This window comes from Tachypleus tridentatus, chromosome 6, assembly GCF_004210375.1.
Source record: "Tachypleus tridentatus isolate NWPU-2018 chromosome 6, ASM421037v1, whole genome shotgun sequence".
NCBI lineage: Eukaryota > Metazoa > Arthropoda > Merostomata > Xiphosura > Limulidae > Tachypleus > Tachypleus tridentatus.
Window position 1 is genome coordinate 30955289 of NC_134830.1, and position 17722 is coordinate 30973010.

The 17722-nt window shown below is 36.4% G+C and overlaps 1 protein-coding gene across 6 annotated transcripts in view; it reads right to left on the minus strand.

Moving 5' to 3' along the window:
- The window catches only part of LOC143252179 (fat-like cadherin-related tumor suppressor homolog), a 228995-nt gene that overhangs the window by 162202 nt on the left and 49071 nt on the right, over window positions 1-17722 (minus strand). For 5 of the 6 annotated variants that reach the window (XM_076503925.1, XM_076503927.1, XM_076503924.1 and 2 more), the window contains exon 2: window positions 6971-10391. In XM_076503925.1, the coding sequence (XP_076360040.1) occupies window positions 6971-10313 (3343 nt within the window). In that variant the 5' untranslated portion in view covers window positions 10314-10391. Of the gene's footprint in view, window positions 1-6970; window positions 10392-16263; window positions 16445-17722 lie in introns of all 6 variants that reach the window. The other variant, XM_076503923.1, reaches the window with a different exon arrangement.

The following is a 17722-nucleotide window of genomic DNA, read 5'->3' on the forward strand; positions in this document are numbered from 1 at the left end:
CATCAGTTCTCTTTACTTGTGTTTCTACAACCGGAAGTTGCCGTCCTTTCAACTAACATCATGTCGAAACCTGCTTCTGTTGAGCGCTGTGACAAAATAACTTTATTATTTCATAAAAATAATTTTATGAAAAATAACGTTATCAGCAGTATCCTGATAAACGCATTAGAACCCACAGGTTGTTATGGGAAAACAAAATCATTTTCATTTTTGGTCTAAACTGCGATCAGTAGTGGGATAGTTGTGTCACCTATGAACGTGTATAATTTCTACACTATTTTAAGGGCAAATGTGCATTCGTAAAAAATGACAATTAAAAAGAAATGACAAGAACAAAACAAACAAGGCAGAGCTACATGAGAAACAACGCTCAGTAAATGAGATTCCTCACAAGAGTTCACGAATTAGCACTTATACTGTTAGAACTTTAAAGACCAGCTAGGGAAATTCGTTCAAGAAAGAACGAGACACCAGTAAAATTCTATAAACATTGCTTTAACTACATCTACAGATTTTATGTTCGTATTAAAAGTGACATTTATATCTCTTGAACCTGTTTCACAAAACACTAAACAATAAAAAGAGTTGTTTCTACCAGAAAACTAAACAGCATATTTATATCGCGTCTCCTACACACATACATGACGTAGTTAAGGCAGATCAAACATCATTCCGACATTTCCTTCTACCCTAATACGAAACGGCGCTTGAAACCGTACCTTTCCCAAAGGCCAGTCAAATAGTAGTCATGGATTCCTTTCCCAAGCCTCTCAAAGCTTCAGACACGTCAATCTTTCTAATTATGGCACTTCGCCGATAATGTTAGTGACAACTCAGCACCGCGAAAGAGCCACTGGCGTAGGTCACGGTCAAAGTAATTATGGATAATGGCTTTCGTTCAGTAACCTTATTTTATAATAACTGTCTGATAATCTGTGTGAGAGAGAAAAAAGTCGGTCTGTATAACCTAACCCACGGTATCGATTTTCCTAATAAGGCATAAACCACTGTTCACTATGATCACTCTCACTAACTGGTATGGGAAACATTTTTATCTTCTGCTGACTTGCAACCTACCTTTGCAACATTATAAAAGTGGAGAAGAGAGAAATAGACAAAAGATTTGACTATACTGAAAAGCAAACATGATTATACAAGAACTTTAAACGTGGTTATGGAGACATGTGAACATAAAATGTACAGGGCGTAAAACACGCCACTTTTAATGAAGCTGTAATATATCAAATTGTTATTCCTAGTTGGCATCTGCTGTTATAACTTCAGTATGTATTTGACAAGTGTCATGTGTTGAATAAATTACCACCAATGATCCAGACGATCTGGGTAGCCGTTGCTTAGTGAACGTAAATATACTCGTAGCCACCATTTTGCAAGTTAAAAAGCTTCCACATACTGCGACACCTAAGTCTTTGGATTAACAACAATAAAATCAGGGGGTTTATTACCCTCGGTGAACAGAGAGGATAACACACACTCTGAAACTTGTAATGCTTTTCGATAATAGGCAAACTGTTTTGAAGACTACAAAATATCATAGAACTGTAGAATAGAATCAAAACTCTACCTCACTCTAATAGTTTTTTTTTTTAATTTTGCGAAACGTTACACGAGGAATATGTGCGCTAGCCGTCCCTAATCTAGCAGTGTAAGACTAGAGGGAAGACAGATAGCCATCACCACCCACCGCCAACTCTTGGGCTACTCTTTTACTAACGAATAGTGGGATTGACGGAAACATTATAACGACCCTATGCCTGAAAGGGTAAGCATGTTTGGTGTGAAGGAGATTCGAACTCGCGATCCTCAGATGACGAGTCGAGAGCCTTCATCACGTGACTATGTCGGACCGGTCACTTTAATTATATCACATGCTTGCTCAATAGTAATGGATCCCCCCTCTCACCTTACTCTCCTTCCGGTATACACTGGTATATAGATCCCCGTTTAATTGGTCAGTATAGACAGCACATGTAAAAGTTTGGGTATTCCAAATACTTGTTCATCTAAGCTGTTAACCAAATACTTTAAAAAAAGGCAGCAAAAGAATACTCAGAAACATCAGAGAACTTTTAGTACAAACTAAAAATAAAACTATGTTATAATTTATCAGATCGAAACGGCACAAACACAGTACCAAAATTACCAACGTTATTTCCACATGTTAAGGCCTCCTCATACTTGATGCTGAATAACACTACGTTAACAACGATATTAGCCTCAACGATAAGTCTCGAACTTTTATTTTAAAGACAAAACTAGATTTTATTTGGTTTTTTGAAATTTCGCGCATAGCTACTTGAGGGCTATTTGCACCAGCCGTCCCTAATTTGACAGTGTAAGACAAGAGAGAAGGCAGCTAGTCATCACCACCCACCGCCAACTCTTGGGTCACTCTTTTACCAACAAATAGTGGGATTGATCGTCACATAATAACGCTCTCGCGGCTGAAAGGGCGAGCATGTTTAATGCGACTGGGATTCGAACCCGCGACCCTCGGATTACAAGTCGAACGCCTTAACACACTTGGTCATGCCGGGCCTGAAATACGCATAGTGGGCAGAGCACAGATATCCCATCGTGTAGCTTTGTGCTTAATTCAAAAATAAACAAACAGGTTCGAAATGAAAGTATATTATCAATGGTAATTTATGAAACAATTGTATAAACATATTACGTTAGAGTAACTTTTATGTAATATAATATAATCAATGAAATTAAATGGCGAAAATGAAGTACAACTGGCAACTGGTAAACAGCTGCTCCACTCTATTAATGATTATAGCCTACACAAAGTTAGTCAACTCCTACTCTAATAACAGGTGTAAAGAACTTCAGTCACGAAAGGGTGACAGCGAACCCAGCAACATATAGTCAATTAGAAATTTCCTTACTTCACTATCTCAATGGTTATTACGCGCATAATCGTGAAAAAGGTCGTTTCCACGTGATTATTACGCAACATTCAAATACAATGATTTCATGTGACCTACATTACTAATCTACTCAAAGCTCTCAATGTGTAGAGTCCCTAACAGACCGATATATATAAACACCACTAATGTTTCTTTGTTTCTGATGTATCGTTAAATACGTTTAAGTGGAAACACATTAAGATGATATGTTCAGTTTGAATGTTTTTCGTTACACATGAGTAGCATTTAGAGCTGTTGTACATACACCGTTTTTCAGTCGACACCTACCATTAACATAAAAAATTGTTTTTATATTATATATACATACCACACACACACACACTCCAGGTGGTTAAAGCACTCGACTCGTAATCCGAGGGTCACTTGTTCGAATCTCCGTCACACCTAACATGCTCACCCTTTCAGCTGTGGGGGCATTATTTTGTGACGGTCTATCCCACTATTTGTTGGTAAAGAGTAGCCTAAGAGTTAGCAGTGGGTGATGATGACTAGCTGCCTTCCCTCTAGTCTTACGCTGCTAAATTAAGGACGGATAGCGCAGGTAGCCCTCGTATATCTTTGCGCGTAATTCAAAACAAACCGAATACAACCTACATAATATACACTTCGCCATGTAGGAAGCCTTGTTCATCCAATTTACCCTTTCTTGTTTAAGATTACCAATGAGGGATGGAGTTCCCCGAAACCGGTAATAACTCAGTTATATGTAATAAACCGCATAGTAGCTGGGCTTCACGTGTATTTTGGCATTAAAAAAATATCATACTATCTAAACAATTGATTATCGGAATATTTTTTAACTCTTGGTTGATTATTATTTGTTAACTGTGTATGGTTTACCCTTCACATCATTTTACGGAACAAAAAAATGATCATTTCGTGCAACTTTATCTAAATGAGCAAGTAACCAACACATAACACTATCAAATTTCCTCCTGCACCGCGTGAAAAACGCAGCGTCGTGCAACAAGATACTGTCGTTTACGTTTAAAGTTTAAATCCAACGTAAAGACTCAATAAACCTAGAATCTTGAGCATAACTTTGAAAGTCCCTAATTACTACTGCATTTCATAACACCACCTACCGAAAGAAATCGATACGTATCTCTCAAAAAAGTTGAGATAATCGTTTATTTTTTCGATTCATTATACGTGGTCATCAAAAAAACATTTTTCTGATAATTTGTAAGTCGTATACGCTTAGATTTCTTTTTGAGTTCGTTTTTGGAGCTTTCGCGTAGACCTACTCAAAGGTTTGTTGTTTTTTTCTGCATGGGTGTTTTATTTTTTAACTGACTGACAAGAGGTGCTGGAAGGAAGGCAACTAGTCATCACCACTCACCACCAACTCTTGGGCTACTCTTTTACCAACAAATAGTGGGACTGACCGTTACGTTATAACGTCTTTACGGCTGAAAGGACGAGCATATTTGACGGAACGGGTATTTAAACTCGCTATGCGCAAATTGCCAGTCAAACACCCTCACCGTTTATTTTACTTCTGAATAATTATCTTTGTGAATAACACACTGTACACGCTCAAGTCTGAATTCACGAGAAATATAAAAGACATGCAAAGTAAACCGTTATCAACTATGTATCCACCAGCCACTAAATATTATATATATTTAAATATAAAAAGAACGAAATCATGCAACTTTGACAACACAACACACTGATATACTGCGTCATTTTGCTTATCTACTTTGTTTGTTTTTAGAACTTCTGTCAAAACAAAGATGCATAACTGTAATTCAGGATGATTTAACCACACACACACACACACATATTTTTACTTCGCTTTTGTCAATTAACTATCACGTAAACTGCCGTTTAAGTGATCTTACATCTGCAGTTAATAAAAATAGATCCCAAATGCTAGTGACCAAACTCAGTTTTCTAGCTAATTTCAATACAGGGAAAAAATTTGTTCGTCTCAGTAAACCACATTGCGTTGAAAGTTCAAATTCAATTTACTGGCACGTTTACACGCGGGTCGCTCGAGATGCACCGAACGGCACTTCAGTCTGAATTTGCATCGCTCATTTTGATTGTTTTTGTAAAGGAAGATGCAACCCCTTCATAGCCACAACAGACAGAACGTTAAGTAGGAAGAGGTAAGAAGATAGGGTAAGCATACCTTATAAATAACAGGTCAGTCTGTAAACAACGACAAAATAATTATTCTTGACACAAACAAACTTCACGTTCAGCGGTGTTAGTAAGAAGATATCTACAATGTTTAATCTGTTGTGTTTTTTCTTTTAAAAAGACGGTTCACCGTGGGAACGTGCATACAAGCTAGAGAGACGGGGAAAGGGGGAGATATGACTGACAAGAAGTGACCTGTAAGAATTAAAGCCAGCTGGACAGCTAAGGATAATTTAAGTTTCAACTGCTCTACTGCAGCCCATTCGAGTCTTCAAGTCAATGTATTTTGCTTGATCCGAGGTCATTAATAAACAGACGTGACACTGATGCAAATTACAACAGTCAAGTTCATTAAGAAAGTTAAGTGGCTGTTGATTAGAGGTTAAAGATTAAATTGGCAGTTAAGCAACACCGTAGTGAAACTGTTAGATCACAAAACTGGACGCACGATGTAAGGAACAATGACTTTTCTAGGGAATAAAACAGTGCTAACATCGAGTTCGTACAGTAAAATCATGATTGATTTTTCCTCTTGCAGTTTTCTCGGAATCACAGACATAAAAACGTCCTTCTAAAGGTAGCATTGTTTCAGTCGTAATTTTAACACAAGTATTAACACTTGAAGATTCGAAGAGAAGCTCGTGGTAACACGTAGGAAAAAAAAACTGACATGCAATGAAAGTTGTGATAATTTACTTGTTTGTGATTAAGTACAAGGCCTCACAATGGACGGTCTGTGCTGAGCCTATTACAGGTATCGATACCAGATTTCTAGCGTTATAAGTCCATAGACTTCCCTCTGTGCCGCTTGGAGAGACTAACGAGGAGCGTTTAAAAAAAACAAAAATCACTTTGGAAACAAATTCGTTATCAAAACCTCATATAAAAGGAACTCACCGATCTTCTGTATACACCTTAGTACCCAGGAATGAAACAAAATTCCAGGTTGTCATTACATAGCATTATATTCATTATAATTAATTTCGTTGGGAAGAAACTTGAGCTCTTGGGGATTTATTTAATAACGATAAAAACATGGCGATGCAAATATAGCAGTTTAAAAAAAATCTATGGTCCTTATTATTCCTGTAAAATACGAGTATGCCTTCAGCTATGTTGATGCTCCCTAGTGGCACAGCGGGATGTCTATGAACTTGCAACGCTAGAAACCGAATTTCGATACCTGTGGTGGGCAGAGCACAGATGGCCCATCTTGTAGCTTCGTGCTTAGCTTTAAACAAACAAACAGAGCTTTGTTGACTTCAGTGTAGCAACGTTGCCATAGAATCACTTTAAAAATATATTATCGTAATCGCTCTGAAGTACACTAAGCTAGAGATCTCATCTTTTACATTATTAGTATATCAACATTTTGGAACTGGTTATTAGGTAAGGGTTGACAGAATTATTGCAAAACTAATTAATGTTATTTCTTGTTAGATTTGGATATGTTCCGTTTTACACTGGACAATTTCACTTTCTGAAAACCAATAAACTATTAAGGTGGAAGCTAGTCTTCTATTAACTTATTCAAATTCAATATCTAAAAGACATTTATAGTCTGCCCATTTTGAATCTTGTCGCTTATTAATTTCAAATAATGTGACTGATGCGATAACGATATAGGTAGAATCTTATTTCAGTCTGAAGCAACTTAGTCATTTATGTTATACTTGGTGATAAAAGGTTACTCCAGGATTCCGCGTGTTAATCAAAGATTTTGAAAGCATAATTTTTAATCTGTTTGTGAGAAATATGCTGTTAGCTAATATCTATAAATATCACGAGTTACATTTTATTCAAACAATAAAGTGAACAGTGGTGAAAATAATAATGCAGTGAACAAAAAAAAATGTTCTACTTACCACTATCATCAATTGAGAACATACCCATTCCATCATCCCCTTTAATAAAGTAAGTAACTTTGCTGTTCAGTCCTTCTGCATCCTCGTCTTGAGCACTCAGTTGGATCACAAAGGTTCCTGCTGGTTGGTTCTCTCGTACTCTTCCTTCTTCCGCAAAATTTGGAAACATTGGTGCGTGTTCGTTTTCATTGACGTCTTCTACTTCGACCAGTAACGAAACGCTAGATGACAACGGGGGATCTCCCTTGTCACGTGCTGTGACTGTTAAATTAAAAATTGGTCGGCTCTCGAAATCCAACATTCCTGCTAGTCTAACTGCGCCCATTTCTGGATCAATTTGAAAAATGCTAGTGACGTTGTCTTCTAATTCATAATGGACTTCTCCGCCCGCGTTCAGATCAGAATCATGTGCTGAAAGAATCATGACCACAGACCCCATTGGCTGGTCCTCTCTAATCTTGGCCACATACTGTCGTCGACTGAACTCTGGATAATTATCATTCACGTCCAACACCCAAATGTTAACCACAGCAGTAGACGACAGCGGTTGATCAATTCCCGAGTCAAATACGCGTACTTTGAGACGATAATGTTCAACATTTTCTCTGTCAAGTGTTCCATTTACAGTAAGGAGACCAGTGTGAGGATCAATGAGAAAGTCGTGAGTATCTGTAGCCATTGAAAAATGAAGTTTAGCATTTAAACCTTTGTCCTTATCTGATGCACGAAGCCGAACAATGCTGGTGCCGTTTTTAGAATTTTCCTTGATGTAAAAATCATACGAGGCTTTCTCAAACATTGGAACATTGTCATTAACATCTTGTACATAAATAACTAGCGTCCTAGAAGCCGTTTTTGGAGGTTGACCGAGATCAAAAACCGTAACGTTTAATACAAATTTTGACCTCCTTTCTCTGTCTATATCCCCTATTACCTCAAGATTTCCTGAATGGATATTAATTTTAAAACAGCTATCTTCATTTCCGCTTGCAATAACGTATACTAATTTTCCATTATATCCATGGTCGCCATCTTCTGCAGTTAATGTCATGACATTAGTGCCTAAAGGTATACCCTCATTTACTTCTATCTCGGTAGGTAACGCATTTGAAAACTGTGGTGTGTGTAGATTCTCTACATATCTGACAGGTGTGGGTTCGGTAACGTCATTTTCGCCTTGTTGTTTGTTATTTCGTTTTCCAAGTTCCATCTGTTTCTTCATCCTATCGATAACGTCCATGTCTCGGCATTCTACAAGAGCATCTTTATTGGCCAGTCTCAGCCCTTGAATACCTCCTATTGGATGACTGCGAGATTCGCTTATAATTTTGATATGTATAGACATAATGTCAGCAAAATGCTGTCCGTCTGTAGCTGAAACATTCACGTACTTTTCCAAAAACTTCTGTTGCGTCAGGTCACAGGTTAGAGTCAGGACTCCAGTAACAGTATTCAACTGAAAACAAGAGTTATCATCTGGATGTACCAAGCGATAGCTGACAATGCTTCCTGCATCAAAGTCCAGCGCTGAAAGTGTTAGAACCTCTGTCCCCACTGCAGCCTGCCTCGATACATACCCCTCGCAGTCAACCTTTTCAAACTGAGGCCTATGATCATTCACATCCTTCAGGCGGACCCTCACGGAAATTTCGGATTGACGTGCAAATGGGGATCCCCAATCAGATGCACGAACTTTCAATAAGTATTTCCTCCTCATCGTTTCGTAATCCAGCACATCTGAAGTCTTAATCTGGCCCGAGAAATGATCAATATTAAATGGGACTGGATTCATGTTCGCTAAACTGTAAGAAACATAACCATTATCTCCCTCATCTAAATCTAATGCATTAACGGTGTACACCACACTTCCAATAGGTCTGTTTTCATCAAAGTGAACAGTCACGACCGAAGAAGAGTTGAAGACTGGGTTGTTGTCATTATTGTCTAAAACTTTAATGTTTACCGTAGCGATTCCCTTCTTTCTGTTAATCTCCAAACCCTGTCCGTTTGCACTAACAATAAGCGAGTACTTAGACTTCTTTTCCCGATCTAATGGTTTCACAGTTGCTATCAGTCCTGTTATAGGGTTAATATTAAATACTTCTTGCTCATTTCCACTGTCAATGTTATACATAATTCTAACCGGCTTAACCACACTATTAGCTTTAACGATCAGAACTGGAGTGTTCACTGGAGCTACCTCTTCTACTTCTACATTGTAGCTGTTCTTCTCAAACACGGGAGGATAATAATTGGTGTTAGTCACCTGAACAGAAATGACCTCAGTGGATGATTTTGGAGGAGTACCCCTATCGGTGGCTTTCAGAGTTAGATTGAAATGAGTTGGGTCCCTTGATCGGTCAAAAAGTCTTGAACTCTTAATGTAGAAATCATTTGGGGCGTCCCCCCTGGTGACATGAAAATACCCATATGGATCCCCATCAGAAATTTCCAATCCTTTGATTTTTCCATGATTACCACTGTCAGTATCACTAACTCGAATAATGGCATAGATATTAGGAATGCTGTTTTCCATCACCGTAGAGAAGTGCCTTGCAAAAATCTTAGGAGCGTGATAATTTGCTGGCGTTACGGACACTTTTAACGCAGCTGAGCTAACTCCAATTATTCTTCCAGTGCGCGGCTTGGGTCCCCGATCCTGGGAAATGATGGTCAATTCATATTCCTTTTGCTTTTCATAATTTAAGGAACGGGTTAAAGACACGGTGCCCATAGTTGGATGAATTGCAAACTGAAAGGTGGGATTCTTGAAACTAAAATAAACCTCACCATTAACACCAATGTCTGAATCATAGACACTAACTTTCGCAATAGTCTGGTACAGCGCAGTGTCCTCTGAGACTGTCACGTGATACACGTCACCATCAGGAGGAAATAACGGATTTAAGTCGTTCTTATCCAATATTTTAACGTGCACTTCAGTTTTAGTTTTTCGTTTAAAATACCGAGATTTTGATTTTATCCTAATTATTGCTTTGACTTTTAGAATATAATGGTCAATGTTTTCCCTATTGAGGACGTCGCTACCAGTTCTGGTTCTAATACGTAAGAACCAAAAGTTCCCAACACGAGCTTCCTCAGCTTTAAAAAAATTCTTTTCATTTCCATCTACGATCTTGTAGTTTACAGTTAATAACGGATCCGAAATGAATAATCCCATTTTCTCGGAAGAAGTAACATAAACCTTTCCAACCACATTTTCAGGAATTGTCGCATTGTACACTAGTTGGGTAAATCTATATACATCAGTACTTTTTACAACCTCAGCACTTGTGAGTACAAAACAGAGCAACGAAAAGTAAGTGCATATGGAAAACATCATGAGAATGGACTGAAGCAGTTGTACAATGATATAGCTAAGCTAATACTGGACCAACATACGAATCATCTTCAAGCAAACCTGGAACGAAGAATGGACATTCAGATACGATGTACATCTTTAAAACTACATCGTTTAAGAGCTTAGTACTATAACTTTAATAATAATAAGAAACCAGTAACAAAATGAAAATGAAGTATTTGTAACGTTTCTATAATCTCGTTGATTTCAGAAGATATTCAAATAAAAACAATGTTATAAAAAGAAAAAAACCTAAGCTTTAGTCTGGTGGAACTGTTTTGTTTAATCTAATTTTATTTTTCCTTTCTTTATTATTTTTATATCATTCGTTTATTTATTTGTTTTTATAAAAAACATCAACTGATCACCCTACTTATTAAATTAAATCTACCTCAAAATGCTTACTATTTTTGGATAGTGTAATGTTACAGTTATGACTTACGATAAAATCTTCATTCTGGAAAATAAAGCATATATACAATTTAAAAAAAAATATATTATAATACAATAATCATACTCAAATGTATAATAGCTATAAAATCATTCAATGAAGACACCAAATTTCCCCATACATTATATTATATCTGTAATATGTTTAACGTATACAAATAACCATTATAAAAACAAAATTTCAAAGCTAATTCTGAAGTTACCTTAATGAATTATTTCTTAATGGTTGTTCTCTGTAATATTTTGAACACAAGTTTTGTTCGTATGAAAAATAAATTGGTAAAAATACGTGCAAAGAAAGATACAGGTAATGAATAATCAAAAAGTTTCATTCGTGAATAACTTAGAAAATCTATAAGAATTTCATAACAGATACTATAACGTGAGTGTTAATTATAAATCAGAATTATAAATTGTTTCTTCTTATGTAGTACATCTGCTTTCGTACATCAAGTCTGTTTAAGTGAATTTTTTCTGGGAAATAAAAGAACATTAAACAAAGCACTATAATTTTTAATTACTGTTGTTGTTTTTCATTATAAATGATAGTTCAATTATGTTTTACGTTTTTCCTTCTAAATCTATTACTTTTGTTGCCCCGACGTAGTTCTGCGACACACACACACACAATTCTGGCAGTTGTTTAGAAATAAGATTAATATTTGTAAGGAATATTAATCTCCCGGGATGCTCGAAGACTAAGCAGTCCTCCTTCAACCCCGCACTTGGTAGAAATTAAGAATTTTGAGTAAATGTTTATTAATAATTTGGGTCAAAGAGATTGATAGGTTTAAACATGGATCTAGTCTGCACGAGTCTAGTAGGCGTGGCAGCTGCCAAAGTGAAGGCGAAGTCGACGCCCGATTGAAGAAGAATTGTTTTTTGTTATTTTTTTTAATTTCACGCAAAGCTACTCGAGGGCTATCTGCGCTAGCCGTCCTTAATTTAGCAGTGTGGTGCGATCGAAATTCGAACCCGCGACACTCGGATTACGAGTCGAACTCCTTTACACACTTGGCCATGCTTGAAGAAAAAGCAAGCAGGTCTGCGACACACACCAAAATATTTATGTTAATTTTGATCTTACTAACTCATTTTTACACTTAGAAGATAGAAGTTAGTGTAATAAATAACGTCATAATTTTTTCCACCTAAGTGAATAATTCATGAACAAGGACCACTGAAACTATCACGTTTTGTAAATTATCAGGTAAAATGAAAAAATGGTTCTTTAAAAAAAACAAAGAAACAGAGGGCGATATGGAAATATTTGTTTCAAGCGTTAACATGTGCAGAAAGAAAAACCTTTTCAGAATCGATAATGAACGTACATTAACGATGTGTCTCTGCGTATTAACTAATTGGACACAGAACCATTCCGCAATGTGGTTTTACGATAACCAAACAAAACTCGAATGCCAACACAACCTGGCTTTACCTTTTCTCAAATTTTCACATTTTATCTAATGTTAACAAACAACCTTATTCAGATAAAACACAACCAAGCGGTAAATAGGTAATTTACAGATATTTTTAAAATAAAAGCAAACAAATATATAAAAACCACTCATTACACGTTGCGACCATCATAGTGACCTTCGAACCTAAAAACTGACGTGTTTTTTTGTTTTTTTTATAAAAATGCGAAATTTATCAAAAACAAAAATCATTAGCGAGAACTACTCAAAGTAGGGTTTTACATCAGAGCCCGCTATACGTTTCCTGAAAGGTCCTAAAAAGTTTAACACTTATGACTTAATGTGTCTTTAAGTAATCATTAGACAAGCTGTTGTTAGGGTGACAGGAGGGCTTTCAGTTATCATCACACTATTGCATAAACGTTGTAACTCTTACAATTTTTATGTTTGAAAACACGGACAACGAGAACTTTAATTAAACTTTTGTGATGGACGTCAAGACTTGTTCCGGTAAAATAAGATAAAAGAACGTTCACACAATCAATCAATTTCAAAATCAAGAATTATGTCTGTCAAAGAAGTCTCTCAGTTTTCACTTAAAACATTTTGGAATTTCAAGTACTATTGCCAAACTTTGTTAGTATAAACATATATAATTATTTATTCACATATTAGATAAAATGTATGATCTTCCAGAAAAATATTTTTTTAATCAGGTTTTGAACCAATATCCAACTGTACGTTTCGGCTGGACCACTGATTCGTTTATGTTAAGGTCAATATAGTCCGGTAACTCCTTACATTGAAGTACAAACCACTAAGTATTAAATATTTCATAGATCGAAACATTTATCACTCACTAAATACAAATGTTTTTTCTGACTGTATGACGTAAAGTCTAAACGCCTGTTACTTTTAGCATAGCATCATCAATATTTACCAGCTTATTAGGCTTAACTTTACATACACACACACAAGTCTATATGATAGATAGGTAGGATATATTCTTGTGTTATTTGTTATTTGGTACTGGCTAAATAATTCATCTTTTTTTATCAACATTATTATTTCTTGTTCAATCTGAACGAAAAACAAATAATATACCTGATTTAAGATATTTAAATTGATCAGAAACTAACTACTTCTCTGTTATGATCTGTTATGGAGGTTCCTTAATAAAATAACGCACCAGCTTATCGCGAATAACACGAATGAATACACGTTCTCATAGCCGAATGCGACAAATTTAATCTGGTTCTTAATGGCCTAGTCACCAACCGGTCTGAACAGAAAGTTTTTTACGTGAAGGCATGACTAATGTTCCAAGTTACCTAATGCTAGTGCTGTGACTTAATACACTTAGTTCTGGTTTGTTTGGAATTTCGCGCAAAGCTACACGAGGGCTACCTGCGCTAGCTGTCCCTAATTTAGCAGTGCAAGACTAGAGGGAAGGCAGCTAGTCTTCATCACTCACCGCAAACTCTTGGACTACTCTTTTACCGACGAATAGTGAGATTGACCGTCACATTATAACGCCCCCACGGCTGAAAGGGCAAGCATGTTTAGTTTGACAGGGATTCGAACCCGTGACCCTCAGATTACAAGTCGAGTGCCTTAAATACGTGGTCATGCCAGGCCTAATACAATTAGAAAAAGTTAAAAGAAATATCCTGCGAGATCTTTTAAAGAAACTTGCAGATTTGACCTCATCTTCTGACGTTTTTTTTTATTTATTTGCGTCACATTTTTAAACAGTTGTTACAGTAAATGTTCGTAAACTATGGCAGGAAGGATTTTGTCTTGGAGTTAATTTTTGCCATATATAATTCGAGTAATGATTTTTCAGGTCAAATATCGAGTCTCTTGTTGGGGCATCAAAGCTAAGCATCGAAGTCGACATGTTAACTACTTTCTAAAACAGAAAAGTAAATAAAAAAGCGTTAGCCAACACAAATATCAGGCTTAACGCGACTCTGTTGAGTTTACTCGTTTCACTGTTCTAGGGCCCTCAAGGTTCGTTATCATTAATGAAAAGACAAACGTGTTAGGGATTTCTGGTTCCTTGGTGATCAACAGATACGAACATTTGTTAGCTACCAAACTGCATTGTCATTATCACTAGAGATCTCCTAAACAAATTATCTGACAGACAACACATAACAACGTGACGCCAAGATAAATATGAAACGTGTTCCGTAAGACGTTTCGCGAGGCGTAATAAGTCATTAGAGCGACGTCAATGGATAAAAGAGGGTTGAAAGAACTTGATAGATTAAGACGTATATTTAGACTGATGGCCCATGTTACACATGCTACACAAACGCGTATGTTGCTGAGCGGTTATATGTACTATAGATGCAATCTGCTCATCTTAGACTTAAATAACTTTTGGATGAAAAGGCTTATTTGATGTTAATATTTTCGAATTAATTAGTTTTAAACAACAAGAAATAGAGGTATGACGATGGTGTTTTTATGATAACTTTATTTACTCAGAATATTACATTAGGTTTCATTTCTACGTTTCAATTGCTTGAAATTTTGGAAAATTAAATTTTAGAAACACTGAAGGGTTTAGTTTGCACGAGTTGAGTGTATTTGTATATAAATCATAACTTTGAAAAGGTCTTTTTTTTTCTTTCAGCCCCTGACCACAACAGGTCGAATTCAAAATTCACTACATGAGCTTCAAGAAATTGTAAGGTAGCTGACAGGTGTATCAGAAATGAAAAATAAACCCCTTACATTTCAAGTAGTTTGGGTTCAAATAGCGTGTTACGATTGTTTCTTGTTAACCACTAAGTTACACAATAGGTTATCTGAATTCTGCCCACCACTGGCATCGAAATTATATTTGCTAGCATTATAAGTATCTAGTCTTACTGTATATAGGTTAAGAAAACGTTACCATAATGCTCATATTATCACTAGCTTGGTTCTGTACTAGATTTCGTCAGAGTTTCGAGGCACAAAAATATGAGTTGTTTTCACTAATTAACGAATAATGTGGAGAGTTACGTGCTAGGTTTTCAGTTAGTGTTAGAGTATATACGGTTTAGTTTACAACCCAAAACTTAACTATAACAAGAAGTGATAAGATATATAAATTGAAGAATGAATTTGTTTTTAAAACAAAGCCACATTAAGCTACTATTTTCTGTGAAAATTTATCCCCAGATTTTAGTGTTTAAATCCGAAAACCTACCGCTGTCCCGTTGTGGACATATATAAAAAAAGTGAGCCTAATTGTGTTTTGGTTTGTTTTTTTTAATTTCGCGGAAAGCTACACGAGGGCTATCTGGGCTAGCCGTTCCTAATTTTGCAGTATAAGACTAGAGGGAAGGCAACTAGTCATCACCATCCACCGCCAACTCTTTTGCAAACGAATAGTGGGATTAACCGTCACATTATAACGCCCCTACGGCTGAAAAGGCGAGCATGTTTGGTGCGACGAGGATTCTAACCCGTAACCCTCGGATTACGAGTCGAATGTCTTAACCCACCTGGCCATGCCGGGCCGTGTGTGTACATCCATATTATTTTATACGTTTGTTTACACTGGTTAACATCGAATTGCAAATTCATCAAACAGCTATTTTAACATAATTTCAGTAAGTCTTATATTAAGAAATGACATGCGCTTCATAAAAACAGTTTACAAACAATAGGTCTATACGATTCATACAAACATCGTAGCACTATTAATAATACAATAGTATTAGTATTACCAGGTATAATATTGATATGTATTAATAACTATGAAGACTAAATGTAAGTTCTATAAAACAAAGCTAAGTTACCTTACATACAATCGTTTTGTATAATGTCCTTTTAATCTCATAATACTAAAGTTCTTCGGGTTTGTCTGTTTTAAACACACAATTCAGTAAGTTTTCCCTTAATTTGTTTAACATTCTCCTTTTACGAAAAAGAAGTGAAATTGTGCATCTACTGAACATTTCCGAATTACACTGCGGTACACAGCAATATTTATTCGAATTTCTTTGTTTGGAAATTCCATTATTAAAGAGTATAACTAATAACAATAGATCTCTCTCTCTTACTACTTTACAACAATCGAGTCTTCCCGCGTCTATCCTCTATTTCAATTACAAAATTCGCCACTAGAGCTAGTCAACTGAAATAGAATTTGTAATGGCGCCCTGCCTTCCAAACGCCAAATCTCGCATTGTTTCAACTCTGCGTCGTCAGGTGGTCCCTTGATTGATGCATCAGTTAACATCACTATCAATAGAGAAAAAAAGAAAGGGAGTAATTGTTTAGTTACAACCAATGATAAATGGTTTTCATTCCGCTAGAAAATAATTCAATACTGTCAGTAGTTTTGAACTAACATGCGCGTGAAGTTAAAAAAAAAAACACACAAAAAAACAGAATTTTCCTATAGATTAATCATTAATTTCTATTTATACGGAACTGTGAATACAAACGCCCAGCTATCGTGTGAAACAAAAGTAACTTACCCAAAATGTTTTATTTAGTATTACTATACAATGATAAATTATTAACGGTTAATCTTATTTTACTGGTAAAGATTATAATGATAAAATACGTTAATATTCATTGGGAAGCTCTTAATGGGTTAAAATAAATATTATTTCTCAAGACGGCCCGGCATGGCCAAGTGGTTAAGGCTCTCGACTCGTAATCCGAGGGTCGCGGGTTCAAATCTCTATCACACCAAACATGCTCGCCCTTTCAGCCGTAGGGGCGTTATAATGTTACGGTCAATCCCACTATTCGTTGGTAAAAGGGTAGCCCAAGAGTTGGCGATGGGTGGTGATGACTAGCTGCCTTCCCTCTAGTCTTGCACTGCAAAATTAGAGACGGCTAGCGCAGGTTGCCCTCGTGCAGCTTTGCGCGAAATTCAAAAATCAGAAACATTTCTCAAGACAGGAGGCAAGCTATTTTTGATCAGATGTTAAATCGTTATTTTAATTTTCAAATTATGAATAAGTTTTGGCTTTTAAAAATTCAGTACATTTTATACGGACTGAGAAAAATATGTATTATTAATAATGCTTAATACATTAGCAATGACGTAGCACATTTTTAAACACTATACTTTCTCCAACCCCTCAGAGTTTCGAGAATTAAAAGAGAATTAATAGCATTCCAGCCTCCCCTGCTGATGAAACGTTTCGCTCAATTTAGAGCTCTTGACATCGGTTGAAACACAACAAACACTGTTCGGGTTGGAATGTTTTTTACATAGATAGATCCGAATTGAGTGAAACGCCTCGTCAGCAATGGATATGACAAGTATGGTGTGGTTGGAATGCCATGTATTAATATACTCTTTTGGTTTTATTTGTTTTGAATTTCGCGTAAAGCTACACGAGGGCTATTCACGCTAGCTGTCCCTAATTTAGCAGTGTAAGGCTAGAGAAAAAGGCTGCTAGTCATCACCACTCACCGCCAACTCTTGTACTACTCTTTTACCAACGAATAGTGGGATTTGACCAGAACATTATGACGCCCCCACAGCTGAAAGAGCGAGCT